Source organism: Aotus nancymaae, unplaced genomic scaffold (assembly GCF_030222135.1).
Source record: "Aotus nancymaae isolate 86718 unplaced genomic scaffold, 86718_ANA_hifiasm-v0.15.2.pri h1tg000041l, whole genome shotgun sequence".
NCBI classification, from domain to species: Eukaryota; Metazoa; Chordata; class Mammalia; order Primates; family Aotidae; genus Aotus; species Aotus nancymaae.
The window spans coordinates 19,683,847-19,709,150 of NW_026988455.1; the positions used below are offsets into that span (position 1 = coordinate 19,683,847).

The window sequence follows — 25,304 nt, forward strand, 5'->3', positions numbered from 1 at the left end:
TGGTGTGCTAAGACTACAAAGCCCTGAAAGCTCTTTTATGGACCATTTTTTTCGTGGCTGTTTATGCAGCTTGCAACCTTGAGAGGTGAAGTTACCATTTTCTTCCACACAAAGACCTTTCTCACTACTTGCTATAACTGCAGTGGATTCCCCAAGCTCATTATTTCTCAGCTGCAATACAAGTCTGCTATGAGTGTAATATTCATGTGTGCCCTATTGCATTGCCCCTGTGGGCTTCAGGGGCAAAGGAAACAGATACAAATATGCTGAAACTCATGTTGTTTGTGGTGCCATGAATAATATAGTACACAGGTGTCGTCCATCTTTAATTTTAGCCATCCTAGAGAACATACTATTTCTCTATGATATTAACTTATATTTCCCCAATGGTTAATGATTTTAACACCAAATGTTGACCAGGATAAGAAGCAACTGGAATTGACATGCATTGCCAATGGGAGTATAACATATTCAAGGGCTTTTGAAAACAGTTTGAGTTTCTTAAGAGATTCACATACTGAAATTCCACTCCCAAAAGAAATGTAAAACAATGTTTGTAGAAATGTATTCATAATAGATCCATACTGGAAACAAGCCATAAGTGTCCATTTTAAAAAGACTGGATAAACAAACAGCACAATTGAAATCTACTCAGCAATAGAAGGGAACGTGCTACAAACACATGCAGCAATGTGGATGAAACTCAGAAGGCTTATGCTCCCTAAAGGAGCTGGGTACAAAAGCTTCTGCATGATTCTGGTACTGTGTGACTCCATTTATTTGAAACTCAAAAGCACAAGCCAACCTAAATAATACGAAAGAAATTAGAACAGTGATGGGAGGAAGGTGCCTAGATAATGGATAAAAAGTATTAACAAATGGCAAAGGGGTGATGAAATGATCTGTAACTTGATCTGGGCTCTGGTAATACAGGCATATACATCTGTAAATATTAACCAGACCACACACTTTATATCTATGCATTTGATTGTATTTTAAGTTATGTCTCAATTACAAAAATTTAAAAAGTAATTTTTAAAGTGATCCGAAAGAATCAAATCAGCCAAATATTTCTTGTTCTCATGTCTAATCTGTATTAATATCCTTAAGAATATTTTGTTTGTTTGGATGCCACTTCCCGTCATAGTACTAACAACCTGTTTTAGATGAACTTTAATGAAATAAAATTACATATGCTGCTGAAGCATACTATTTGCAGAAGTAAATAAGATTAATTTCTTTAAAATCTATATATCTCTTCAACCAAAATGCATTTTGCTATAGATAAGCTGACGCTATTTTGTTTGGCCTATAGTCAGCTGAATCATTCAACATTTGTAACGTATTCACATTGTCACATGCTACAAATCTGAAAAAAAAAAAGCATAAAAACAGAATGCCATCGGACTTCCTAGTTCTAAGAAGTATTAAGAGGCACAGATAAAAAATGTAGTCAGCAATATCCTCAGGCAAAACATTTTCCACTATATTCTACCTTTCAGGCCCTTTGTTGTACACGTACTTTGGCATACCTAACATCTAGGCGCATTGGGAACCTTAGTGTAGCTTCTGACCTACAAACTAAGGAGAGGAATATGCAAGAATTTTGATTTTATGAAAAATGGGGGCTAGGCGTGGTGGCTCATGCCTGTAATCCCAGCACTTCCAGAGGCCAACGCGGGTGGATCCCCTGAGGCAAGGAGTTGGAGACCAGCCTAGTCAACATGGTGAAGCCCCATCTCTACTGAAAGATGCAAAAATGAGCTGGGCATGGTGGTGAGTACTTGTAATCCCAGCTATTTGAGACAAGGGTAATCCCAGCTACTTGGGGAACGGGAAAGGGAAAAAGGGAGAAAAGGGAAGGGGAAGGGGAAAGGGAAGGGAAGGAGAAAAGAAAAGCAAAATGTGGGGGAATTTAACTCTTATTAGTTATTTTAAATATTTGCAAGATTTACATTATTCTGTCAGAGATTGATAATCTTTATATTTTTAAATTATTGCATACACTTTTACCAATTTCTTTCCTCTAGATTCCTCATACAAAACAATGAAATCTCACATGCTGTTCTGTTCTGGGATACGGCATTGTACAGTAGTGGAAATTTCAGTTAAAGATCACATGCTATAACAAACCATTTACGGGTCATTTCTCCAATGTAAGAATTTTGCTTTTATTTAGTAATATGATTTTAAACTGTGGTGCTAAGTTTTCACGAGGAGTTATACTTTCTAATGTGGGAAATAAATATCTTGATATTCAAAGGCCCTTACAAATATCCTGAGCTATTCAGTTTTTATTAAATATATTCAGTAAATATTTTCTCTGCCTCTTCATCACTGAACCTAGTCAGTGTGCCAAGAAACCATGATCAAGTAGAAGGACATCTGAATAGTGGAGAAATATAAAAAGTGGAGGGAAAAGATCCAGTATATCTCCATTTCCTCTGTGTTCGCAGTTTATCACATAGGTTTCTAAATTATCCTTTTTATGAAATTCATTCCCACGCACCAACATTAATTTCCATTCAAACCCATGGGCCTGCTCCCTGGTTGTACTCTGCACATCAGAGTTCATGGTTTCAATATACAAAGAAAGCCCTTCTGAATCATTAATAAACTAAGGCTTCTGGCTGAGAATGAGAGTTAATGTAAGCAGTTTCTGAAAACAGAAAAAGAGGACAAAATACACACATGCTTTGGCCTAGCCAGTTTCAAATTGCTTCTGGCAATACTATCCATTTCATCTCTACTCCTGCACTTCTATTTCACATTAACAAAGGAGAATATGCAGTTATTAAAATGGAAAGTTGTCTCACATAAAATACTACTGAGCCAATCCAATGAATGCTCGCAATTAAAGGTATAATAATCATAAAAAGAAGAAAACTTGATAAGCAAAAGAATAATCAAGTACTAGCATGAGTTACGAAGTGCTTTATTTTTTAAGCTTTTGTCTAAATAACTTTGGATCACATCGTTTTCTTAAGGAGACACTTAGAAGAATGACAAATGAAGTTCTACTCTTTCTTTGTTTGTCTTTTCCTGTATCAAGAAATACTGGTTTTGTAGAAAAATTTAGCAATGTGCAATTCTAGGAAATAAGATGTAAACTTAACGACAACAAAGTCAGGTTTAACAGTCAAATCCAAATTTCAAGAACATCACATTTTATATAATGGCACCAATTTTCCTGCAGCTGAATATACACACACAATCTGACTATACCTATATAAGTCAGTATACACACACACATATATATATATACTGACATATATATCAACAGTATATATGACTATGACTATATAGTCAGTATATACTGACTGTATAACTATATAGTCAGTATATAGTTATATACAGTCAGTATATACTGACATATATGTACATATATTACTGACATATATATGTGTGTGTGTATATACACACACACACTGACCATATATGTATATACTGACATAGATGCATGTATATATATACACACCCACCTACTAACCATATATATATTCCACACCCACACACACTGACCATATATGTTCCACACCCACACACACTAATCATATATATGTATGTATGTGTGTGCATATATATATTCCACACCCATACATACTATCTATCTATCTAAATTCAGCTTCAGGAAAATTGGTGCGATTATGTGAAATATAAAGTTCTTGAAATTTTGATTTGACTATTAAATACACACACTCTCTATATATACATATATAGTATATATTTGGTACATAGTACATACACACATATACCCACATATACAAATGTGTGTATTTTGTGTGTATTTATGTACACTTATTGAACACATTAACATCTATCAATTTGCAAACTTACATACACAGAATTAATCACACACCTGTAATTAACCTTTTCATTCTTTCATGTTTCTTTGCATAAAGAAGTAAGAGAGTTGTTTGGATATTAAGTGGAAGAGGATATATACATAATTAGAAATTTACAGAGGAAACATGAAAATATTTCAACTATTTCTCCATTTTTGACTGATAACGTTTTCCAGAATCATGACTTTTGATTTTTGTTGTGTTATAATTACTCGCTCTTTACAATATCCATTTACTTCCTTGAGGGTTATGGAAGGAAGATGGAGAAAAACTGTGGGTGAAAGGCCAGCAGTGCGGTGGAGACCCTGGGAGCTGGGCCCTTCTTCTTTGGCTCCGGGTTGTCCTGTGATCTCCCCACTTTCCTCCTACTTCCCTAGGCCTTCCTCACAACACTTCACAGACTTCTGTCCTCGTCGTCTTGTAACATCTTTTCTAAAATATATTTTACAATAACTCCTCTACATTTCTTAAGTGTCTGAAACACCATGTGACAATGCCATATATATTAATACTTTAAACCATAACATTCCTCATTCTCGCTTAGGAAAAATTACAAATCAGTTTAAAACTATTTTGGCAAGCAATCTAAACCGACTACAGAATATCTTCTTATTTCTTTCCTGTAACAGGAAAGAGGTGGTGAAAAGATGGTACACAGGAAATTCTTTATGAAAGCTATGAAATTCAGGGCATTGCTAATTCTTACTAAAACATCTGGAAACTTAGCAACTTTGAGCATCATAAAAAATAAATAGGAAGGTACATGGAAGAGAAACCATGTTCTCTAAAACCCCATAAAGCTGTTTTCTAAATATAATGAAACAAAATTTTTGAAAAACAATGTTAACTCTATGATATAAAAAAAGCCTGACCTCTTATTGGTTTATTTTCCTTTTTAGTTTTTAATTTTTGTGGATATATAGTGGGTATATATATTTATGGGATACATGATAGATTTTGATACAGGCACGCAATATATAATAATCATATCATGGAGACTGGGGTATCTGATTTAAGCAGCTTTTGTACTAGATAACACTTAAAAATGTTTAAAGCTAAAATAATGGCATACAAAGAATTATCAGCACAGTCACAATCATCATCATCATCATCCTCATTTTACACTTTTTCAATTTGAACAAAAGGGAGATTGTTATATCTACTAATACAAAAATCAAATGGGATTATGAGAATCGTCCTGTGTCAGCTAGTTATAAATAGAAAATACACATATATATCCTATTGGAAGGAATAATCCCAAATGGTGATGTTTTACAACACATTATGTATAAAATGAGGCACAAAAGTGAACTTTAATTTTCAGTGAAGTACGAATAAAATAGTGAAGAGCTCTCCAGGTTGACAGTTACAGGAATAATTCTAAAACCACTCATCAGCTGATTGGGACTCCTTATGAAATTAATTAAAATGCACCAAAAGCCATACTGTATTTCTAATACACAAGGTAAAACTGGTACAGACATTTCATAATAAGATTTTTGATCCTATTTTTCTGTTTTTTAAAATTGAGTAATTGTGACAGAGAATTAGAAATGCATTAATCTTATTCTTAGAGGTTTCTCTGTCGAGTCTTTTTCTTCACTGTTCCTAAGTTTAACGAAAAACACAATTTACAAATATTTAGTATCTTCTGAAAAGCGTTTCTAAGTTAAGAATGAAAAAGTATGGGCCGGGCACAGTGGCTCACGCCTGTAATCCCAGCACTTCAGGAGGACAAGGTGGGTGGATCACCTGAGGACAGGAGTTCGAGACCAGCCTGACCAACATGGTGAAACCCTGTCTCTACTAAAAATGCAAAAATTAGTCGGGCTTGGTGGTGCACGCCTATAATCCCAGCTACTTGGGAGGCTGAGGCAGGAGAATCCTCTGCATCCCAGAGGCGGACATTCCAGTGAGCTGAGATCTTTGCACTCTAGCCTGGGCAACAAGAGCGAAACTCCGTCTGGCGGGGGGTTGGGGGGTGGGTAAAAAAAAAGAATGAAAAAGTATGCACATAATATATAACCAAATACCAGGCAGCCTCAACTCCCACTAGGACCACACTCAGCAACATCCATCTTTTTAGGTTCCTGAATATCTTCTATCAAATCCACAATGTTGTTTTCCACGACAGGGGAAGGAATAGAACTCCCCACTGCTTTTCGAACTCTATAGGTGCTTACAATATCACCTGGAGTGACTATCTGTGCAAATTCTTTAAGATAATTGGTCACTTGTTCAGTGAGATGCATTTCTCTATATGAGGGACCCAAGAGATAGATCATGTTGAGAGAGGGTCTGGTGCTCAAACATTCATTTTGGGCTTCCTGGAGCTCCCTGGGCAATCTGGTGGTCTCATCAAGTTTCTACTGGAATACTTCAGCTTCTTCAGAGTCAAAAACTTCAACTGGTAAGCCAAAGTATGGTACTGCTTTCACTGCTATGAGCCTGTCTTGAGTATTGGAGTCCAAATGCCCTGCTGGTTCTTTTTCTGTAATTTCCATTTCTTTTGCTGTGTCAAGTGTCCTAGTATGGCCTTTATCTTCAGGCGATGACATCTCCCATTCTTGTAGGGTCCTGGAATGCCCTCCTTTTGTTAAAACATTCAGTAAACTATCTGCCATAACATATGGATAATCTTGGCATGTGGCCAAAAATTCATGGATGCTGAAATCACTTGGAAGATCAGAGTCTTCCCCGCAGGTTGAATAGATTAAATCAGAATCATCCTAGCTGATATTTGCAAAAGTGGAGTCATAATGTGGTGCAGTAAGAACTGTAGGGCACATAATTCAAATATAACACTGGAGTGACTTTGTTCCTTCTATCCTCTTTGAACCCCTGCAAAGTATTCACTCCAGACTGAAGTCTCCCAGTTGTCATTCCCAGTCTCACAGGGCAGTAGCCTGGCTCTCCTACAATGGGATCCACAGAATGGAGAACCCTCAACATCATCATTCCATCTGATTTCTTCTTTCAACTTTGTACTGACTGTTCACAGCCCGCCTGATCAGTTTTCCTCCAGATTCCTTCAAAATGTGGTCAAGCTGCTCCTGCTGTCTTTCTAAGTTATTGCTCTTAAACTTATCTTCAAGCATACCTTTGTCTTTCTTTTTATTTTCTTTGCTGGGATTCTTGAAGACTTGGCTTCAAGTGCTTGGCCATGTTCAGATTCCGCTCTCGCTCTCGCTCTCTCTCTCTCTCTCTCTCTCTCTCTCTCTCTCTCTCTCTCGGCCAGCAACCTCTGTCCTCCCCACCCTGCGAGGTGTCTGTTCTATCTTTCTGCTTTTTGAGTTTTCCGCAAGTCAGCCATGAAGTCTATGCTCTGCTTCAGGCTCTGAATTCTTTCCTGGCTAAGAATTTTCATCCCTGAGTACAACAGCTTCTTTGCAGCTTTATAATAAATGGTCTCTGGTTTGCTGTAAATCATGGCATTAGCACACATTCGTTTGAACTTATCCGTTAGTTCTTCTATGGACTGGTGGTCATTGTTCTTGATCTTTTCTTGCATGGTACTAAAATCCACTGGGTGTTTAATGATCGTGGAGTAGCCAGGAGCAATAAAATCAGTCACAGGAAATGAAAAGAAAGCACTTAGATCTTTTCTCTGCAATTGTCTCATCAGCTGATCCAAAGCTTCTTGAAGCAGTGTCTGTTCTATTTCTTGTTTGGCTAAAGAGCTTGTGAGAGGCTTCTCAGGGGGCAAGTCTAATCTCACAGGGGCGTGACACCTGAGGTCTCTTCCTGGCTCATTCTCCACACGGTCTCAATCTCGCTTCTTTTTATCATCCGTAACTCTTCTGCATTTTCTCCCCTTTTCTTCCTCTGGAAACTGCTTCTCTCCTATCTTTCTCTTTTTCCACTGTCGTTGTGTTTGTCATGATCGTTTTTGTCTTTGAAGAGGCTGGAGTCGTGTCCCAAGCTGCCCAAGGGGAGTTCAGTGACTTTGTTCCCTCCTACTTTGAAGACCAACTTAAAGGGTTTCTCTACATACTCCTCGTAGAGGTATTTGTCTGACTTGTGCTTCTTGCCCACATCTGACCTGGCCCTGGCGCCTGTCCCCTGAACCAGGCCCAGGTCCAGGCCATTCAGCTCCGATTCCGGTTTGTGCCCCAGGAGTGGAGGGTGGTAGTGCAGCCTCCTCCCATCGAGTTTAAGTTGTCAGTGGCATACAACTGGCAGTGTGCTGGCCAATTTAAAATGAACCATAGGGGATTCAGACCATGTAAACTACTTAAACATCACTGACGCCCCCCTCCCTGCCAAACTGTGGGCTACCATAACCTAATTCAACAAGCTCTTTCGGAGTTTTGACATTTCTTTGGTTAACAACTAACATTACTTGGCATTATTTCATGTTTTATTCTGAATTATTCTACTATAGAAGCTTACATTTAATACCATCTCATATTATTTAATGTTTGCTTTTTCAAGGCTCTGAGCTAGATGTTGTGAAACAATATGCTTCACTGCCACTTTTTTTCCTACTGTTAATACTACTAATTGTTGGGCATGGTGACTCACACCTGTGATCCCAGCACTTTGGGAGGCTGAGGTGGGCAGATCACAAGGTCAGGAGTTCAAGACAAGCCTGACCAACATCATGAAACCCCGTCTCTACAAAAGATACAAAAAATTATCCAGCCATGGAGGCACACACCTGTAAGCCCAGCTACTTGAGAGGCTGAGACAGGAAAATCACTTGAACCCAGGAGGCGGAGGTTGCAGTGAGCAGAGATCATGCCACTGCACTCCAGCCTGGGCAACAGGGCAAGACTCCATCTCAAAAAAAAAGCACTACTAATTATAATTTCTACTTCAGCAGAACTCAGTAGATTTTAGCTACTTTGGATCAGATCATATACTAATTTTTTAATTATGGTAATATACATCACATGAAATTTACCATTTGAACCATTTTTATATGTAAAATTCAGTAGCATTAAGTACATTCATGTTGTGCAACCATCACTACCAACCATCCGTAGAGCTTTTTCATCTTCCCAAACAAAAACTCTGAGCCCACTGAACAATAACCCCATTACCAGCCCCTGGCAACCACGACTATTTCTTGTCTCTATGAATTTTACTACTCTAGGTACCTCATATACATGGAATAATGTAGTATTTGTCCTTTTGTGTCTGGCTTATGGCACATAGCATAATGTCCTGAAAGTTCACCTGTGTTATAGTATGGACCAGAATTTTCTTCCTACACGACATTAGGCTTCTCCATTTACCCATCAATGGACATTTGGGTTGTTTCTCTTTTGGTTCTTGTAGATACACCTGCTCTGAATATTGGTGTAACATAACCTAACTATTTTATGTGTTTTAATTCATTTAATCTTCACAACCATTTTTGTGAAAAAAATACTATTTCATGATAGGTACTTTACTAATCCCATTTTATAACTGAGGAGACAAAAACTCAGGGAGATAAAAGGAGTTTGTCCAAAGTCACATAGCTAGTAAGGAACAGGACAGCGTCGATGATTCCAAGCTTATGCCTGAGCACTAAAGATAAGATCGCACCCTTCCTTCACGGAAGTTAGAACTGCGCCAAGTGTAAGAAAAGTACACAAACACCTAGTGCACACTGGCACGTGATAAATGAGAGTGTTTTAAGGGAAAGTGCTAGACATATTTAGTGTGCAGGGTTCAGCAAACTAGGGCTGGCAGCCCAAATCTAGATTACAACCTGCTTTTCTACAGTCAGAGAACTAAGAATGGTTTTACATATGTAAAATGTTGTGTTTAGAAAAAAAAGTGGGGGGGTTGTGGCTGGGCATGGTGGCACAGGCCTGTGATCCTGACATTTTGGGACACCGAGATGGGTGGATGGCTTGAGCCCAGGAATTCAAGACCAGCCTAAGCAACCTAATGAGACTCCGTCTCTACAATAATACAAAACTTCACTGGGCATTATGGCATGTGACTATAGTCCCAGCTACTTGGGTGGCTGAGGTGGGAGGATCACCTGAGCACAGGGAGGTTGAGGCTACACTGAGCTGTGAACTTGCCACTGCACTCCAAACCTGGGTGACAGAGCAAGACTGTGTTAAAAAAAAAAAAAAAAAAAAAGAGAGAGAGAGAGAGAGAGAGAGACAAAGGGGGAAAAGAAAAAAAAAAGGAAGGAAGGAGGGAAGGAATGAGGAAGGGAAGGAAAGGGAAGACAGAGAAAGAAAAAAGAAGAAAAAGAAATGTAACAGATACCTTACATGGTCCATAAAACCAAAATCATTTTCCGTCTGTCTCTTTACAGAAAAAGCTTGCTAACTCCCGTGTTTAAATTTTATTTTTAATTGATGAATAATAATAGTATATTTTTATGGGGTGCAATGTGATGTTTGGATACATGCATAAACTGTAAAATGATCAAATCAGATTAATTAGTGTATCAGTCACCTCAAACATATGTCATTTTTAATGGTGAGAATAAAATCCCCTCATATATTTTGAAACAGACAATACTCATTATTAACTATATTCACTATGCTGTGCAAAAGAACACCAGAAATTATTCTTCCTATCTACCCAAAACTATGTACCTATTGACCAACATCTCCCCATTCCCTATCCACCCTCTCTTCCAGCCTCTGGTAACCACCATTCTACTCTCTACTTCTGTGAGTTCACTTTCTTTAGATTCCACATGTAAGTGAGACTATATGGTATTTGTCTCTGGTTTATTTCACTTAAATAATGTCCTCCAGGTTCATCCACGTTATCACAAGTGTCAGAGTTTCCTGTATCATGGGTTTTAATCCACATCTTTGATGTACTTGGCTCTAGTAAGTACAAGTGTGGGGAAAATGTAAAATTCTTTTGGTGCAAGCATTCTGCATCATGTTTCTGACTTTTTAAGAAAAATTTAAGCTATCCTCAACACCACCACATTTTTGAGGCTACAGAAGATACTGACTGTAACCCTCACAAAAGCCACTTGAGCTAATCCATCAGAAACATGCTGCAGGTATAAATTTTTAAATCACAAACTCATGAGGGAAAGTGTAACTTCATTTTTCCATAACTCAGAAAGCTTTCTACGAGGAGCTTGAATTCTGGCGAATACAGAGACTGAAAGTAGTCACATCACGTGTCTCTGTCCAGTTAAGGAATAAGCCTGTCAGTTCATCTCTGCATTGGTCACAGCCCCTTGAAAATTCCTTCAGGGGTTCTTTTACTTTTTCTTCATCACCAAAGTTAACTCTGGGCTCTTCTGGCTTTGCTAGTTGCCTTGGTAAAGCTGGGAGGGAAGTACGTTCAGGCCCCAAGCAGCGGTCAGCACCACGCTGTCCTCTGGGATGGCGACCTGTGGCTGATGGAGCCAGGTCCTCCCATCCCAGGCTGGGACAGTGCTCTCCACAACTTTCTGATGCTCCTTTCTCCTCCCACTGCCAGACCTCAGGCAGGAACATGGCCTTGCTCACCTGCCTTTGGTACCTCAAGGTGTCCTTGGATAACTGGGGCTGTCCTCACGGGCCACCAGAGCTGCTGCAGGGTGTCCAGTCCTGTCACTCCATGTGCCGCACCACCATCAGGACGCTGTGCAGGTTGCTCTTGGAGACTGGTGGCCTCCTTTCCACTACACACTTGAGAGTGCACACTCAGATCCCTGAGCTTCAGTGAAGGCTGCCATAAGCCACCTGCAGGGCTCCGCTTGAGAGCAGAGCTTCAGGGCAGCCCCCACCTCCCTACACATCCTAACGTGCAGTCCTGCTGAGGGTTCCCGGTCTGTGGGATAGCAGAAAAATTAAAACACCTTTAGCCTGCTCAATTCTCTTTCAAATGTTTTCTACTTCAGACCCAAGCGATCCTTTTGGACTTGGGAAGTGAAGATTGATGCCTTGGTTCACAGCATCTGCAATGATGATCTCCTTTTCTCCACACAGGAGACTCAAGACGATTGGAGTTAGGAGTGAAGACTGAGGTCTGAGGCACTGGAGAAAAATTTCAGTGAGCTTGGAATCCAGGGTCATTTGTGTTAACTGTACATGTCACCCCACACAGAAACGGTCTCCACAAGGATTATCAGTGTCATGAAGAAAGTTTTTATTTCTATTTTAAACCTCATATTCCTCCAGTCCTTAGTATAAAACCTTCCATCATGCATTTCTGCCTGACTTGCACCAGGACTCACAGAATGATTCATCCTAACATGAAAAAGTATTTTCATCAGCCTCAAAGATTTTCAGGAATCACTAGATCAAAGAATTGTTAAAAGAATTTTTCCAAAAGCTCATTCTACTTGCCCCTCCAAGCAAAATATTAACTTTGTGATGGATTTTACACATTCCTAGGCTGTAACAAAGGCATGAAATTTTTCTTTCTCTCTCTCTTTGTAAATAGAGACAGATTTTGATGTTGCCCAGGCTGGTCTCAAACTCCTGGGCTCAAAGTGATCCACCCACCTCAGCCTCCCAAAGTGCAGGGATTATAGGCGTGAGCCACCACATCCGGTCCCACACAAAAGTTTTTGATATAGATGTGCTACCTTCAAAGATGGCTCTGTGGATCCAATATCTGCTTCTCTTTCATTCATAAAATTCGCCAAGTTCACATTGGAAAACATTATTCTATGGTTATTCCAGAAAATATTGGATTCCCCATTTTGTTTGAAAACACAGAGGAAATCACGCTCTCGTCTGCTGCAAGTGCACGGCAGGCAGTGGAAAACGGGATGAGTGGGTCCAAGAAAGTTTCACTTTTCAAACATTCATCCCGCACCACCTGTTTAGTTGCCTGGGTAAAAGCCCCACCCAGAGAGGCTTTTACTCCAGGTTAATAAAGACGCTTTTTATATTCGTATTTGAGTTGTGACTGCTAGTAATGTTTTCCATTCTAGATTGTGAAATTTGTATTTTTGTTATTATCTTTGTTTCTATAGCTCAAAGAACCATTTAGAGTCACTGATTCATTTCCGTAAAGCAGGAACTTTTCGAAATTTATTAACAACTGCTAAGTACAAACATAAAAAAAAAAAACTTCAAAAACTGAAAAATACATTCACTGAGACACCTTATATCCTCTTAATTAAGTATTAGCTGAATTGTAATTGATCTTACATTTTGATTTTGTGACATATATATTTCCTTTACTCCAAAATTAAATACACCACCTTCTTACTTATGGCGAGGGGCATTAGGTGGCTTGTGAATTTCAGAACTGCTCTATGCAGAGGGTTACTGTCTGAGATTCATCAATTGAGCATGTGATAAGAACAGAATAGCGCTTTAAAGAAGATTAATTGAGGACTTTGTTAAGCATTTACTTAATTAGGGAAAGCTTCAAAAGTTGAAGATTAATCATGGGGCTTTCAAAATAATCCAAGTGAGACATGAAGAGACCGAATTAAGGGGGAGCACCATGGAAATGACGCAGAAGGATCATAAGCCTGAACTGTTTCAGGGACAATACACAGAATTTGGAGAAAGGAGGGAGTGATGACTACAATATATTTTTCCACAAATCGTCAAACATTCATACATATTATTTTGTATTCATATATTGTAGTCTTCATGGAGTAAGGTGCTAAAGTAACAAATTGATTCTTGGATTTTATAAAAGCAACTTTTGACCATTTTTTCTGTGTGTGTGCGTGTGTGTGTGCGTGCGTGTGTGTGTGTGTATGTGTGTGTGCATGTAGCAAACTTACTTCCTCAGAGAAGCAGAAATTATTTGTCTTACTGACACTGGCATCTATCCTCTGTAGGTTTATTCCATCAAAAAGATAACTGAGTCTTTGGCCCTACAATATTTATACACTTTGCATGGAAAAAAAAAGCCAACAAATATGTATTCCATACTTACTGAAAAATCACTAACTATGGTTTTATATTTACTGAATACAAGTAAATTAATGAAACATTTTCAGGACAACCAGGTATAGATTGCTATTTTTTCTGTTGAGTTGAGATAAGTATTTGTGCTAGTAATTTTAAAAAGCATGTATCCACTCCTAGAAGGCTGTGTGCTGTGCTACAAGAGAAGCTGATGTCTCTGCTTCCCCATCTTTGTTCTGTGGAGCCACATAGGCAGCCTGATACCTGGGCAAATGCTTACCTGCCCAGATCCAAAGGGCTGGTGCACCCAGAGTCATGGCTAGCTTGTGTGCAGCACAAATTCCTGCCTCTAGTTTTCCTGTATTCCTCTTTTCCTAAGAAATCAGTACCTGAGCTTTTTCAAAATAACTGGAGAAGAAATAAGGCAGAAAGTGTCTTTTTAAACACAATTCTCATTCTCTCAGAAAACTGAGAGAAGAGTCTAGGTGATAATTGATGTCAACCTGTAAAATTTTTCAACAGCTTCAGTGTCTATTTTCTCTACAGCATTGTCATCAACTCACAACCAAATATCACAAGTAGGCAGCATAATGGCCTCACTAGGGCAGTTTCACAGTGACCCACATCAGCAACAATGGCATGCATCTGTCATGCATCTTCCTAGAAAGTCCTAAAATTCTACAGGAAAAACCTCTTGGAAACAAAGTTTCGAATGTTGATGAGGTCCACCCATATAGTTAAATCTCTTCAGGTGAGAACTATAAACATGAGACGCTTCTTCGGTTTTATCCATTTTGTAAGCTTCCCATTTGCTGAAATATTCTTCACAGTAATATTTGTGTTCACTGCATTGCTTCCAAGTATTTAAAACCCCCAAAGCAGTATGTAATCCGTGTGTTTTACGCCATTTCAACAGAAATGTCTAAAGCAATGTTTACCTTTGCTGCTTATGGATCCCCAAATAAGACAGCTTGCTTCATTAGTTGAAGGTCCCCTGAAAAACTTCTCAAACCCTCCTTGGGTCTAACGCATGGTTAGTTATTGTTGTATATTCATTTTGCTGCTTTAACAAGGAGCAATTGTAGAGGTGTCAAGCCACAAATAACAATGCTGGCTAACTTCATTAGACCATGAAAACACATGGGTTATCCTTGGAAACGAGCATAGATATTTTTTTAATTTGTTGCAGTAGCATCTTGAATTATATGTATCACGAGAGAATATAAAATCTTTTTCATGTTTTTCACACATTGTCATAACTTATCATTGTTTTCCATTCTTTTAATATATTTTCTCTAAGAGATGTAGCCCCTGGGTGGCCCAAAAGTCTGGTGAAACAAGTGTGATCTGAGATGTAAGACTGGCCATCTATGGACCTTGGGCATCAGTGCTACAGAGCATGATAGGTATGTGGGGGCCATAATGATGTTGACATTAATATGCTATTAATTCCTCCATGACGCTGGTAAATCATCTCCGCCTTTTCTAGGTTTTGCATTTCCAAATTCTTGCCCCTTCTGTCTTACTAATTCTCCTTAATACCCCATATTCCTTTAGGCTGAGGTGGAAAATTTTTAAGTAGGGAGGGAAACCCTAAAAATAACTAAGTGGCACAATGCACTAAGGCAGTCTAGCTTGGGTCAGTAGGCATGTTTACAGCTGCAGAGCCTTATGCGTTCTCTCTTTAGACCAAAGCGTTTACCTTACACTCATCCTGTGTTGGTCTGTGAGTGGCCAAGACACCATTCAATGAGCAACCGGCAAACGCACCCTTATGTCAGAATGCTTATTCGTGGGGATATTAAAAACACTAGGTCTGTTATAGTTCTACTTGGAAACTTCAGATGCCTTTTCTTCTAACTTTGGAATTTGAATAAGATGGAAGAAGCACTTTGCGCATAATTGTTTTTTTTAAACTAAAGGCAATTCCAACACAGAAGAGGCCTCTTTTGGACAAGATTAGCCAACTTAGAGATGAAGACAACAGGGTCTTAGCTGTCAGTGAGGTATCCCTGTTTGATCTTGTGAAATTCTGAAGGAATTTCTCATTTCAAAATAAGAATAAATATTCTTGGGTAAAAGGAGGGAGAGAAAATTCTTCAGGTCACCTTCCATTTTTTCTTTATAAACAAATTACAATCAGTTGACCTTGGCCTAGCATTTTGATTAAAAATAATTCAAGACAGGACTGAAAGAAAATGCCAAGAAGAGTGTCTTACCTAATCTCAGAAAGGATATTCATATGACAACCAGCATAAGAAGCAAGGAATTTGAATCATAGAAAAATAAACTTTAAACTTAAACTGCTAATATAATATATGCAGAGGAGACGCAGGGCAGCAAATGCACAAATAAATGTATGTCTTTAGCCAGTGTGTCAAGGATACCCAAAACAGCTGGTTTTTCATCTCAAAGGGCCATGGAATAATAACTTGATGGTGTTATATTAATTGTTGAAATTGTTTAAAATAAGAGATTAGATTTTCACAAATTCATTTGACACAGACATAGCTATAAGCCCATGAGAAGACAGGCCTAAGGAAAAAGGTAAAATTAATTCACCTGTGTCTGTATTTGTCAACTAAACAAAGCGTTGGTTAATTTATTGTAAAGTATAATAAACCAATGACAATCACTGCATAATTAACTTGCCTCTGAAAGCCAATTATTGATCATGAAGAAAACCACATTCTACATTTGTGTGTATATATCATATAAAGATTTTATTTCCTAATATAGATCATTCATTATTTATTTCAAAATGTTAAGAATTTACTATGTGCTAATATATCATTTGAATTCTCGTATTTTAAATATTTTAAACTACATGTTAATTTTCTGAAATTTTCAATTAGTGTCCCAACTTACAGAAAAAGGAATAACAAACATATGTTAAAATAATTAAATGGTTTCAATGGCATCTCTGAACTTCTTTGATATTATTATCAAAATGTTTTCTTCAATTCTGCTCAAAATCTTGTTTTTCGCCCTAAGTTTTTGTCAGCTTATTTCAGTCTTATTTTTACATATAACATACCACAGAGTTCTTCTTAGCTTCAAGTGATGCAATGTGAAAGGTGTAGAAATGCAAACACTGACCCTTAGCATCTTAACTTTACAACAGGTAAATTTATCCTGAAATTAGCCAACACCCTGTTAGAGGCTACACTGAAATTCTAACTATGAATATGTAGAAAGCAAAACATATTCAATTAATTATAATCCAATCTGTCCAATATTCATGACAATGTATTTTTACAAGTTCAAAGTAATTCTGGATTATGCATCATAACTTATGAAACCTTTGGTGGAAAACTTGAGTCTTCCCCCATTAAAGGGAATTAATTAATTAAGTTGCTTATAAAAGTTCATTAACTTGTTTTGGCCCATGGATTCATCATTTAGTGACATGGAAGAACTAGTTTACTTGTGGTATCCAAGAGGTATGAAGAAAGACACCTCCAAAAAGTCCATTTGATCCCTTACCCTGGGCCAGACAGGATGGCATAGCTACCTTCTTCCCTGATGCCATAGCTACCTTCTTCCCCTCTCACCCCTCAGGCTAAGGCTTGAATAACCATCGCAGCTGTTTCCATGGCGTCTTCCTATCACGTGGGTACAAAGTACTGGGCTGCACAACTGGAAAACTACTTGTTTTCCACCTGCTAATTTTTAGCTCCAAGATCTTTACACTCCACTGGAGAAAGGCTTTAATGTCTGAGTCAAGGGGTCACTTATTTGTTAGTTTAATTATTTATGATCAGAACATTTGTTCAGTCACTCTTCCATAGACCATCTGAATCTAATAAAGGATATTAAAACACTAGAGATAATCCACAATCTTCAATAAATCACCCCCAATTTGGAACTCCTTTGGTGAATATTGCAGGCTACCATGTGGGAGAAGAAAAAAGTCAAAACCAATTAAAAAAAACAACAACAATGAGTTTGTAATACACTAGGTAGCTAACTAAAGTAATAAAATAGGCCTGTTTTTCTAACTTCATTAACATGAAAATAAATTTTATTAAGATTGATATCATGCTTTTTTTGCACTATGAGTTACAGGAACATGAACTAAAAATAAAATGACCCCTATGATAAAGAGCCCTCATAGTCGTGTACCTTAGTACAAAATATGATTTGACATCAAGAAGAGCTATGGCTTGAGATTACCCTTGTTTTCCTTTATCCCCTGTGTCCAGGCTTAATCACTGTTTCAATGATAATGACCATCCCCTTAGGTTCTGCAGAAACAGAATCTAAAGTAACAAAACAGAGCCCAAATCTCTGCAACAAACAAAATAACAGAATTAACTAAGAAAAATGAAAAGAAAAATATTAAGTTGCTCATCTTTGATAACTATACTCCCTATAACAAATGTCAGAACATATTTATTTGATCCAATGTGCAATGTATTAAATGTGCTCAAATACAGAGAACACCAAGAAATGCAACAGGGAGTTAAAAAAAAAAAAAAAGAACCAGGGCAATAAGAAAATAGGAAAGCATAATTACTTAAAATACAGTGTACACTTCTGAATCTTTTTAATATATGCCTACAAATACATTTGTTAACAGTGTAAATTTAATTTCCTCTGAGAATTTATTCAAAGAAGTTCTACCTGAGTTTGTGTTCAGAAAATGCCAGGATGATTCCTTGTCATGATGTATTTGGTGTTTAAAGTTCCCTCTAATTCACACAGCAAGACAACATTCAATTTTCTACACTTCTGCTTAAGCATACGTAAAAGAAACACACTCCTCATGAGATATGTTTACAAATATAAATGGAATAGTCACAGTGGAGCATGAATAAACCATTACATGCTTATTTCTCTACAGTGGATGCTAAAGAGAGAATCGAGTCAGCCATAATAAGAAATAAACTAAGAGCTGTAGTTAAAACATAATATAAAATTTTTAAATGCTTCTTTACTTTGCCAATTTTCTCATGCAAATAGGGAATAATTAAATAATCTAGGACAACAAAATGTATACTGTGGCAGAAAAAAAGAATCCAAGGTTAAAAACAAGGACATGGCAGAATCTAAGGCCTCCAATAAGTAATACTCAGATATCGCAAGGGGTGTACAAAGAGTTCAAACACTGTCAAAGTTAGGTGTGATTCGTTCAAGGCACACAAAGATTGCACCAAGGGAGATCCAGCAGGACCAGGGAGCCGAAGTGATCAATTTATTCCTGTCAAATACATTCTTGGAGTTTCAAATATGAACAAATATGCTTATTCGGAATTTTATTTCCTTCTGCAAAGTATAAATCAATTATAATTATTTTGTTAAATGAAAATTCAATGAGAGTTACCAAGGAGCAATACAAGGAAAAAGGCAGACTCACCATCTCTTCGATTAAGCCTTGAAAACCCAGGGCCGTGGCTGCTGGACAGCTCTGAGGAGCTGCTGAAGGATGACCTAGGCAAGGCAGAGGCCAGCGGGGCATCACAGTCACCTGTTGGGAAAAATACTCTGATACAGTGAACACGCAGATTACAGCCTGGGAGAAATAATAGTCCAAAAATATATATGAATATATTCTAGGATGTATGGCAATCATCACTTTTAAAATTCTTTTAATTTTTAAAATGCACACTGCAGTATAATTTATACAGAGAATTCCAGAGAATTTAATTTTTTTTTAAGTGTACAACTCTATTCGTTTTGACAAACGCATACAGTCATGTAACACGTAACCTCCACCATAAAGAAGACATAAAACCAATCCACTTGCCCTCAAAGTTCCCTAATGTCCCACATCTTCTCAATTCTGCAAGTTGTCTGGGAGCACCACCCATCCAATGCGACCTTAAACGCAATTTGATGCTTAGGTTCTTTAGATACACACACACAGAGGTAGTGTGAGTTCTGTGCCCAAACCTTGATAATGGCTAGAAATTCTTATGGTACTTCTGCAAGAACCTGTGGGGGATGAGACAGGTGAGGAGCACCAGGTGTTCAGGTCAGAGTTATCTGCGTGAAGCCGGAACCCATGAAAGGCAACACCTGTAGTGACTGAACTGGAAAAATCCCACTTGGCAGAGGGAATCACTGGGGGTTCTTGGCTACAGGAGACGGAGGCTCCTCCTTTTTGCCTGGTATCTTGAGCATTGCAGGGACTTGCCCTGTCTTTCCATGGACCCCTGCATGTCACCCTCATCTCAGGGCAACTCTCTATTGCTTGAGCTCTGGTCTAAAAGAATTGCTGGCGGTTAAGTAGTGTTTGACCCAAATCACCTTATTTGTCATCAGACCATGAGGACCCTCAGGCCCCTCCTGCTCCTGGTGTTCCCCACCGTCAAACGTGAGGAGCCCCTGGGACCATTCCCACCTTGGGTAGCTCTTTTCCCGTGTGTAACCATGTGTCACAGAAGCAACCCAAAGGTCACCTCTGTGTCCTGCAGTCCAATCCTGTAATCATTGTGCTTTCAAGCACGCCACGTATTTTCTCTTGAAAAGGGTACCTCTTCTAGCACGGTTATTGATCTAATAATGTTAGACATAAATTTTCTGTCACACATTAGGATATTTCTGTGAAACAGGAATGCTATACCTTAAATACATCATTAGCTGATTCTGAACTGCATATTTTGTATACACTGTTTTTCTTTGTGAGCAACTTGTTAAGTCACAGAAAGAAGGCAAAGAGAATTAGCTAGATTGCTACGACTTAACAAAATGTCAACTATGTGCAGTGAGATAGATATAAGAGGTTGTCCAAGGTCTCTCCTGATTTGTTTGGTTGAGTACATGATAGTGGAGCAACAGAAAGAAGATTAAGTGCACATAATTTGCCTGAGTATCATTTCATAAAGAAATACTGGAATTACATCTGCTTTTCTAAAAGCATGTGTTGTCATTAAGACAGAGTCACGTCTTTAAAACATGACGAAAGAAAAACTCAGTAACTCGTTGTGAAGCATCTATTCTACAATAGGGAGAAGAGTGTTTCATTGCTTGGTAAAACATTCAAACTATTTGATACAGGGACATTTTTCTATATATTTCCTCGAAGTGACAATGTTACATTTACATAGGTGAATCAGACACTGGGACTTGTGATTTTTTACAAATGAAAAGCAGCATAATCTAGCAAAGAAACTGCAGTTAACACCTTTAGCATGAAGAGCACCCAAATTTTCACACAGCAAGAAGCCAATTAAATGTGCAGAGCTGTTAAGAAAGGTTTGTTTTCTCTATGGTTTCCTTAAATGTACCTCTCAATATTTATGCCACAAGACAGGCTTTCTTGATTTCCCCAGCACACATGCTTTCTGGATAACACTGTGCAGTCAGGATTCTCAGACTTGAGCAAACACGCTACATGTGGGCTAAGAAAAAGAGATAAATACTAATCCAATTGGCAAAAGGCATTTTAAAACTGTGAAGAAACTAAGATATAAGAAGGCAACTAAGGCTCTACCAGATCTACAGACAAGTCCCACATGGCTCTGAGTGGTCACAGCAGGATCCAAGAAGGAAGGCCCTCTATCAGGGAGCAGTGCCTCCTAAGCCCATCTGCCTGATGTTATTTTCTCTTGTTTTTTCTGGGAAAGAATAAAACAAATCCAGGGACATCTAAAGAAGCATTGACTTTTATTGGATAAAATCTATTCCTACGTCCTAAAAGCATGATAGCTGTTCTCATGATGCCTCTGTCTCGCAGTATCATGCAATATGTAAAATAGCACTGGGTGTTTCACGTGTCCTTGGGATTCCCGGCTGACATGTCTAACTCTCTCTGCGGAATCATGAGCTCTTGAAGGCACAATAAAAGTCCTTCCCAACTTTGTGTACTCTATACCTAGCGCAGAATCTGAAAGACAGCACGTGCTCAATAAACTTCAACTTAATATTTACTAAAAGAGAATTATTAATCAATAAATTTAATTAATCTTCCTAAGTTATCAGAGTACATTTTATTAAAGTTCAAACACAAGGGCTTAGAGATATCACAGATTCACATCTCTAATAAAAATAATAACCAGATCTCAAGAGAATGTTGCAAATAGGTGTAATAGATAATACTGTTATTCTTTCCCTTGATGTCTCTCTAATTAATTTTCCAATTGTGTGTTTCACCAGTTTCAGATCATTTCCAATAGGATTAAGGTCTAAAAATAAACCTGTAAAGACAGCTGGAAACAAAATCATTGAAATTTTCAATTTTGCCTTTGGAAAATTCGAGTCAATAGCATGTGTTTGCCAAAGAGGCACCTTGTAACGAAGAAAATTTCTGGCACAGACTTGAATAAACCTTGCCCTTTATAAAGGCAATAAATTTTAAAAGTAAAAGAACCTATCTGGTACCTAAGTTTACTTATTGTTTTTTCCCTATCATTTTGAATTATGTGAACACTTTCTTCCTAGAAAGAATTGTACACTACTGAGATTCAGAAGGGAAAACACAGTGGGCATCCCACAAGTGTTACAGGGGCTGGATCTCCCTCTTCCCAGCTTATTTGGAAATCTGGCTAAGATTCACTATATTTCCTTGTGCTTGGTTCACTATAGTGGGTTCCAGGGTCTTAATGTGCCATTACAAACATTTATTATTTCATATTTATTCTCACCATCTAAAGGCAGAGATTCATTGCTACATAGGTGTATTTTATATTATCGTTCTCCTAGAAGATCATGGTTGAAAATGATAAAAAATGTTTTATTCAGGGTTACTTTATATTTGTTCAAAAATGGTGGACTTCCTTAAAAATCACATGTGCTAAACTGGGTAACAGTTGGATTCATACTAAAACTTGCAGGTTTGAAAAAGAGAAGCATTTGTAAAATGCAGAGAATAAATACAGGACAGGGTGGTGAATTAGCTGAAGGCTCAACAATGGTTTAGAGAGAAGTAGAGATAAACCCATAGGAGATCCTACCTGCCACCCTCCAAGCAGCGACCCCAAGTGAGAACCTTGAAGATGCACGCTAGACCAGAGGGTCTTGGGCTCACTGCACTTCCCTAGGCTTGCTGATTTGGTCTCAGTGATTAGTTCTGCCTAGGGTTCTCCCTCCCCACTCTATGGTCTTGATTTGTTCCCCCATCACCCTCAGCTTCCCACCTCTCCTTGACAAGTGTTTCCAGCATGCTTTGTGATTCCCAGCAGGGAATCACTGGAAGACAGAAGAAATGAAGAATGGAATTCCCCTTAGAGTCTCCGTAGTGAGTGTGGCCTATCGTAGGCAGCATGCCTCTCTGAAGGGCTTGGGTCAGAACCCATTTCTTAGTATTATGTTCATGAAAGACAGCAGAAGACTAAAATTAGCCTATGGGTCTCCTGTATATAAATCAACACTGCATTCATAGATCTGCTAGTTGAAGACAATTTTTACCGCATGAATATAAAAAATGATTAAAAAATAAATTTGAGGAATTGCCCTTACCTTCCTCAGGCAGCAATGATATACTTTTCAAAACAGCATTTCATTTGAGTATATTAATTCTTGCACTTATTTAATAAAAGTGTGTTGAGCATCTACCATGTGCAAAGCATTATGGGGCATAGATAGAGACACGATTCTAGGTTCAAGAAGTCCAGAATCTAACATGGGAGGGAGAAGTGTAAATATCTGCTACAGGAAATAAACAGAAGAGCAAAACATTTAGATGTTGCTATTTATTCCTAAACATAGGGAAGCATCATAATTGCTTAGGAACAAAACCAGCCTCTGAAAGAGCAAACACCACTGGGGGAAAGATGTGTATAAAAGTGCTTCTGAAAAAGATAAACATAAACCATGCATTTTCAAACAGCAATTCATTGCTTTGGGATCTGATGATAAGAATAAAAAAAAAAAAGAATACATAGATGATACATGGACAGATTTTGGCCCTATCTGCAAAGGAAATGGGAAAAGCCGAAAGGAGAGGCAACAACTGACCCTATGGGGAGAATCTTTACATTTAAATGAGGATACCTTCTGGCATCTCCGGATAAAGCTCTGAATTCATTACAGTATTACTTAAAGGATTTTATTAAAAGACCAAACCACACTGCACTTGTGGTTCAATGCCTTTATCGGAGATGAATCCTACCATTTGTTAGGATAGGCTGATAGTACCTCCCAAAGATACGTGTATGCCCCAATCCCTGGACCCTGTGAGGGTTACTTCAGAGGGTAAGGCTCTCCAAATGTCATCAAAGACCTTGAGATGAGAAATTCATCTTGAATTATCTGGATGGGTCTTAAATGCCATCAGAACCGCCCTTGTAAGAGAGATACAGGCGAGGATGAACAGAGCTCCACACAAAAGAGGGTGTGAAGACGGAGGCAGAGGCCGGAGTGAGGCAGCCACAAGGTGAGGCATGTGGGCAACCACAGGAAGCAGAAGAAACGAAGAATGGAATTCCCACTAGAGCCTTCGTAAGGAGTGTGGTCCATATTGACTTTGGACTAGGGATACAGATGCGGAACTTCTGGTCTCCAGACTACGACAGAATAAATTCTGTTGCTTTAAGTCAGCCAGTTTGTGATCATTTCTCACAGGTGCTTAGGAAACTAACACGCTATTTATATGGAATTGCATATTTGATATCTTAGGGGAAATGCAGGAAAGTTCCACTGAAAATAGGATTAACATCCACTTTGAATTGCACAGATATGCAATTCCTTCTGAGAAGGGCTTCAGGATGCTAAGCCGCTCTGCCCGGCTCATATTTGGCGGCTACTCTTACTCTTCACTGTGAAAGAAGCTAACCCCTGTGTCGGTAGAACCTAAGGATGGAAGAAGAGTGGAAGGGGCCCCAGAACTGCTAATGTGAGGGGGGCAGCACCTTAATCAGCATCAAATTATCAGAAAAACACAAAGCCTACTATTAAAGAGTTCAACAGATGGTTACTGTGTTATCACAGATGCACAGAAAACCTCTTCTTTCTAAAATAAATAAATAAAAAAGATTCCTGCCCTTTCTCAGACTGTCTCAATTAGGTAAAATTCACAAACTCCACAGCATGCTTTTCTCTAGTTCCACGCATTGAATCAGTATGGAGGATGGTCTCAAAAATCAAATCATAAACAGGGAACGGGGTGCCCATACCTTCTTCAGGCCATGTCTGGATGTTCTGGATACGGTGCTATTCCATCCTTCCCATTTTATCACCTGAAGTTCTTAATGTACCTCAACATTATCTTAGTGAGAGGTCAAATAAAGCTTTTATTTAGAAGGTACTGAAAGTTTATCTTGTTATGAATCTGTATTGATCTATGCATTGCTATCTAAAGAGAATTCTTCAGAAAAAGCACACTTTGCTCACAGTGAACATAAGCAGTGATGGTCAGTGTAAAATCTACTTTTTTCTATATAAAAACTTCTGTTTTACATGGTCTTGATCTCCATTTGATTATCTTCACTCACTGCCTTCCCTACATCTCACTCCATGGGGTCTGAAGGGGGCTCACTCTACCACCTGGGGCCAGCATGGGGGCATGACTCAGGCCCTGCAACTGAACACCATGCGTGTCCCATTGGAAAGGACTGGTTCAAGGATGGTCAGGCAGCCCACACTGAATCAGTGAGAGAAGAACCTCGGACTTTTCGTTTGAACTCTTGGGAAGAATACCCATTCATTCACTCAACAAATATTTGTTGAAAATCTATATTGTGCCAGGTGTTCCCCTATGTTCTGGGGATATCACCATAAAAAACAGAAAAAG

At 38.5% G+C, this 25,304-nt stretch overlaps 1 protein-coding gene and 1 pseudogene across 1 annotated transcript in view; both read right to left on the reverse strand.

Annotated features, from left to right (window-relative positions):
- The window catches only part of LOC110568491 (contactin-associated protein-like 3), a 241,642-nt gene that overhangs the window by 200,545 nt on the left and 15,793 nt on the right, over positions 1-25,304 (reverse strand). The window contains exon 2 of the mRNA XM_021671890.2: positions 18,990-19,100. Within this exon, the coding sequence (XP_021527565.2) occupies positions 18,990-19,100 (111 nt within the window). The remainder of the gene's footprint in view (positions 1-18,989; positions 19,101-25,304) is intronic.
- LOC105725012 (bromodomain-containing protein 7-like) lies at positions 5,888-8,844 on the reverse strand (annotated as a pseudogene).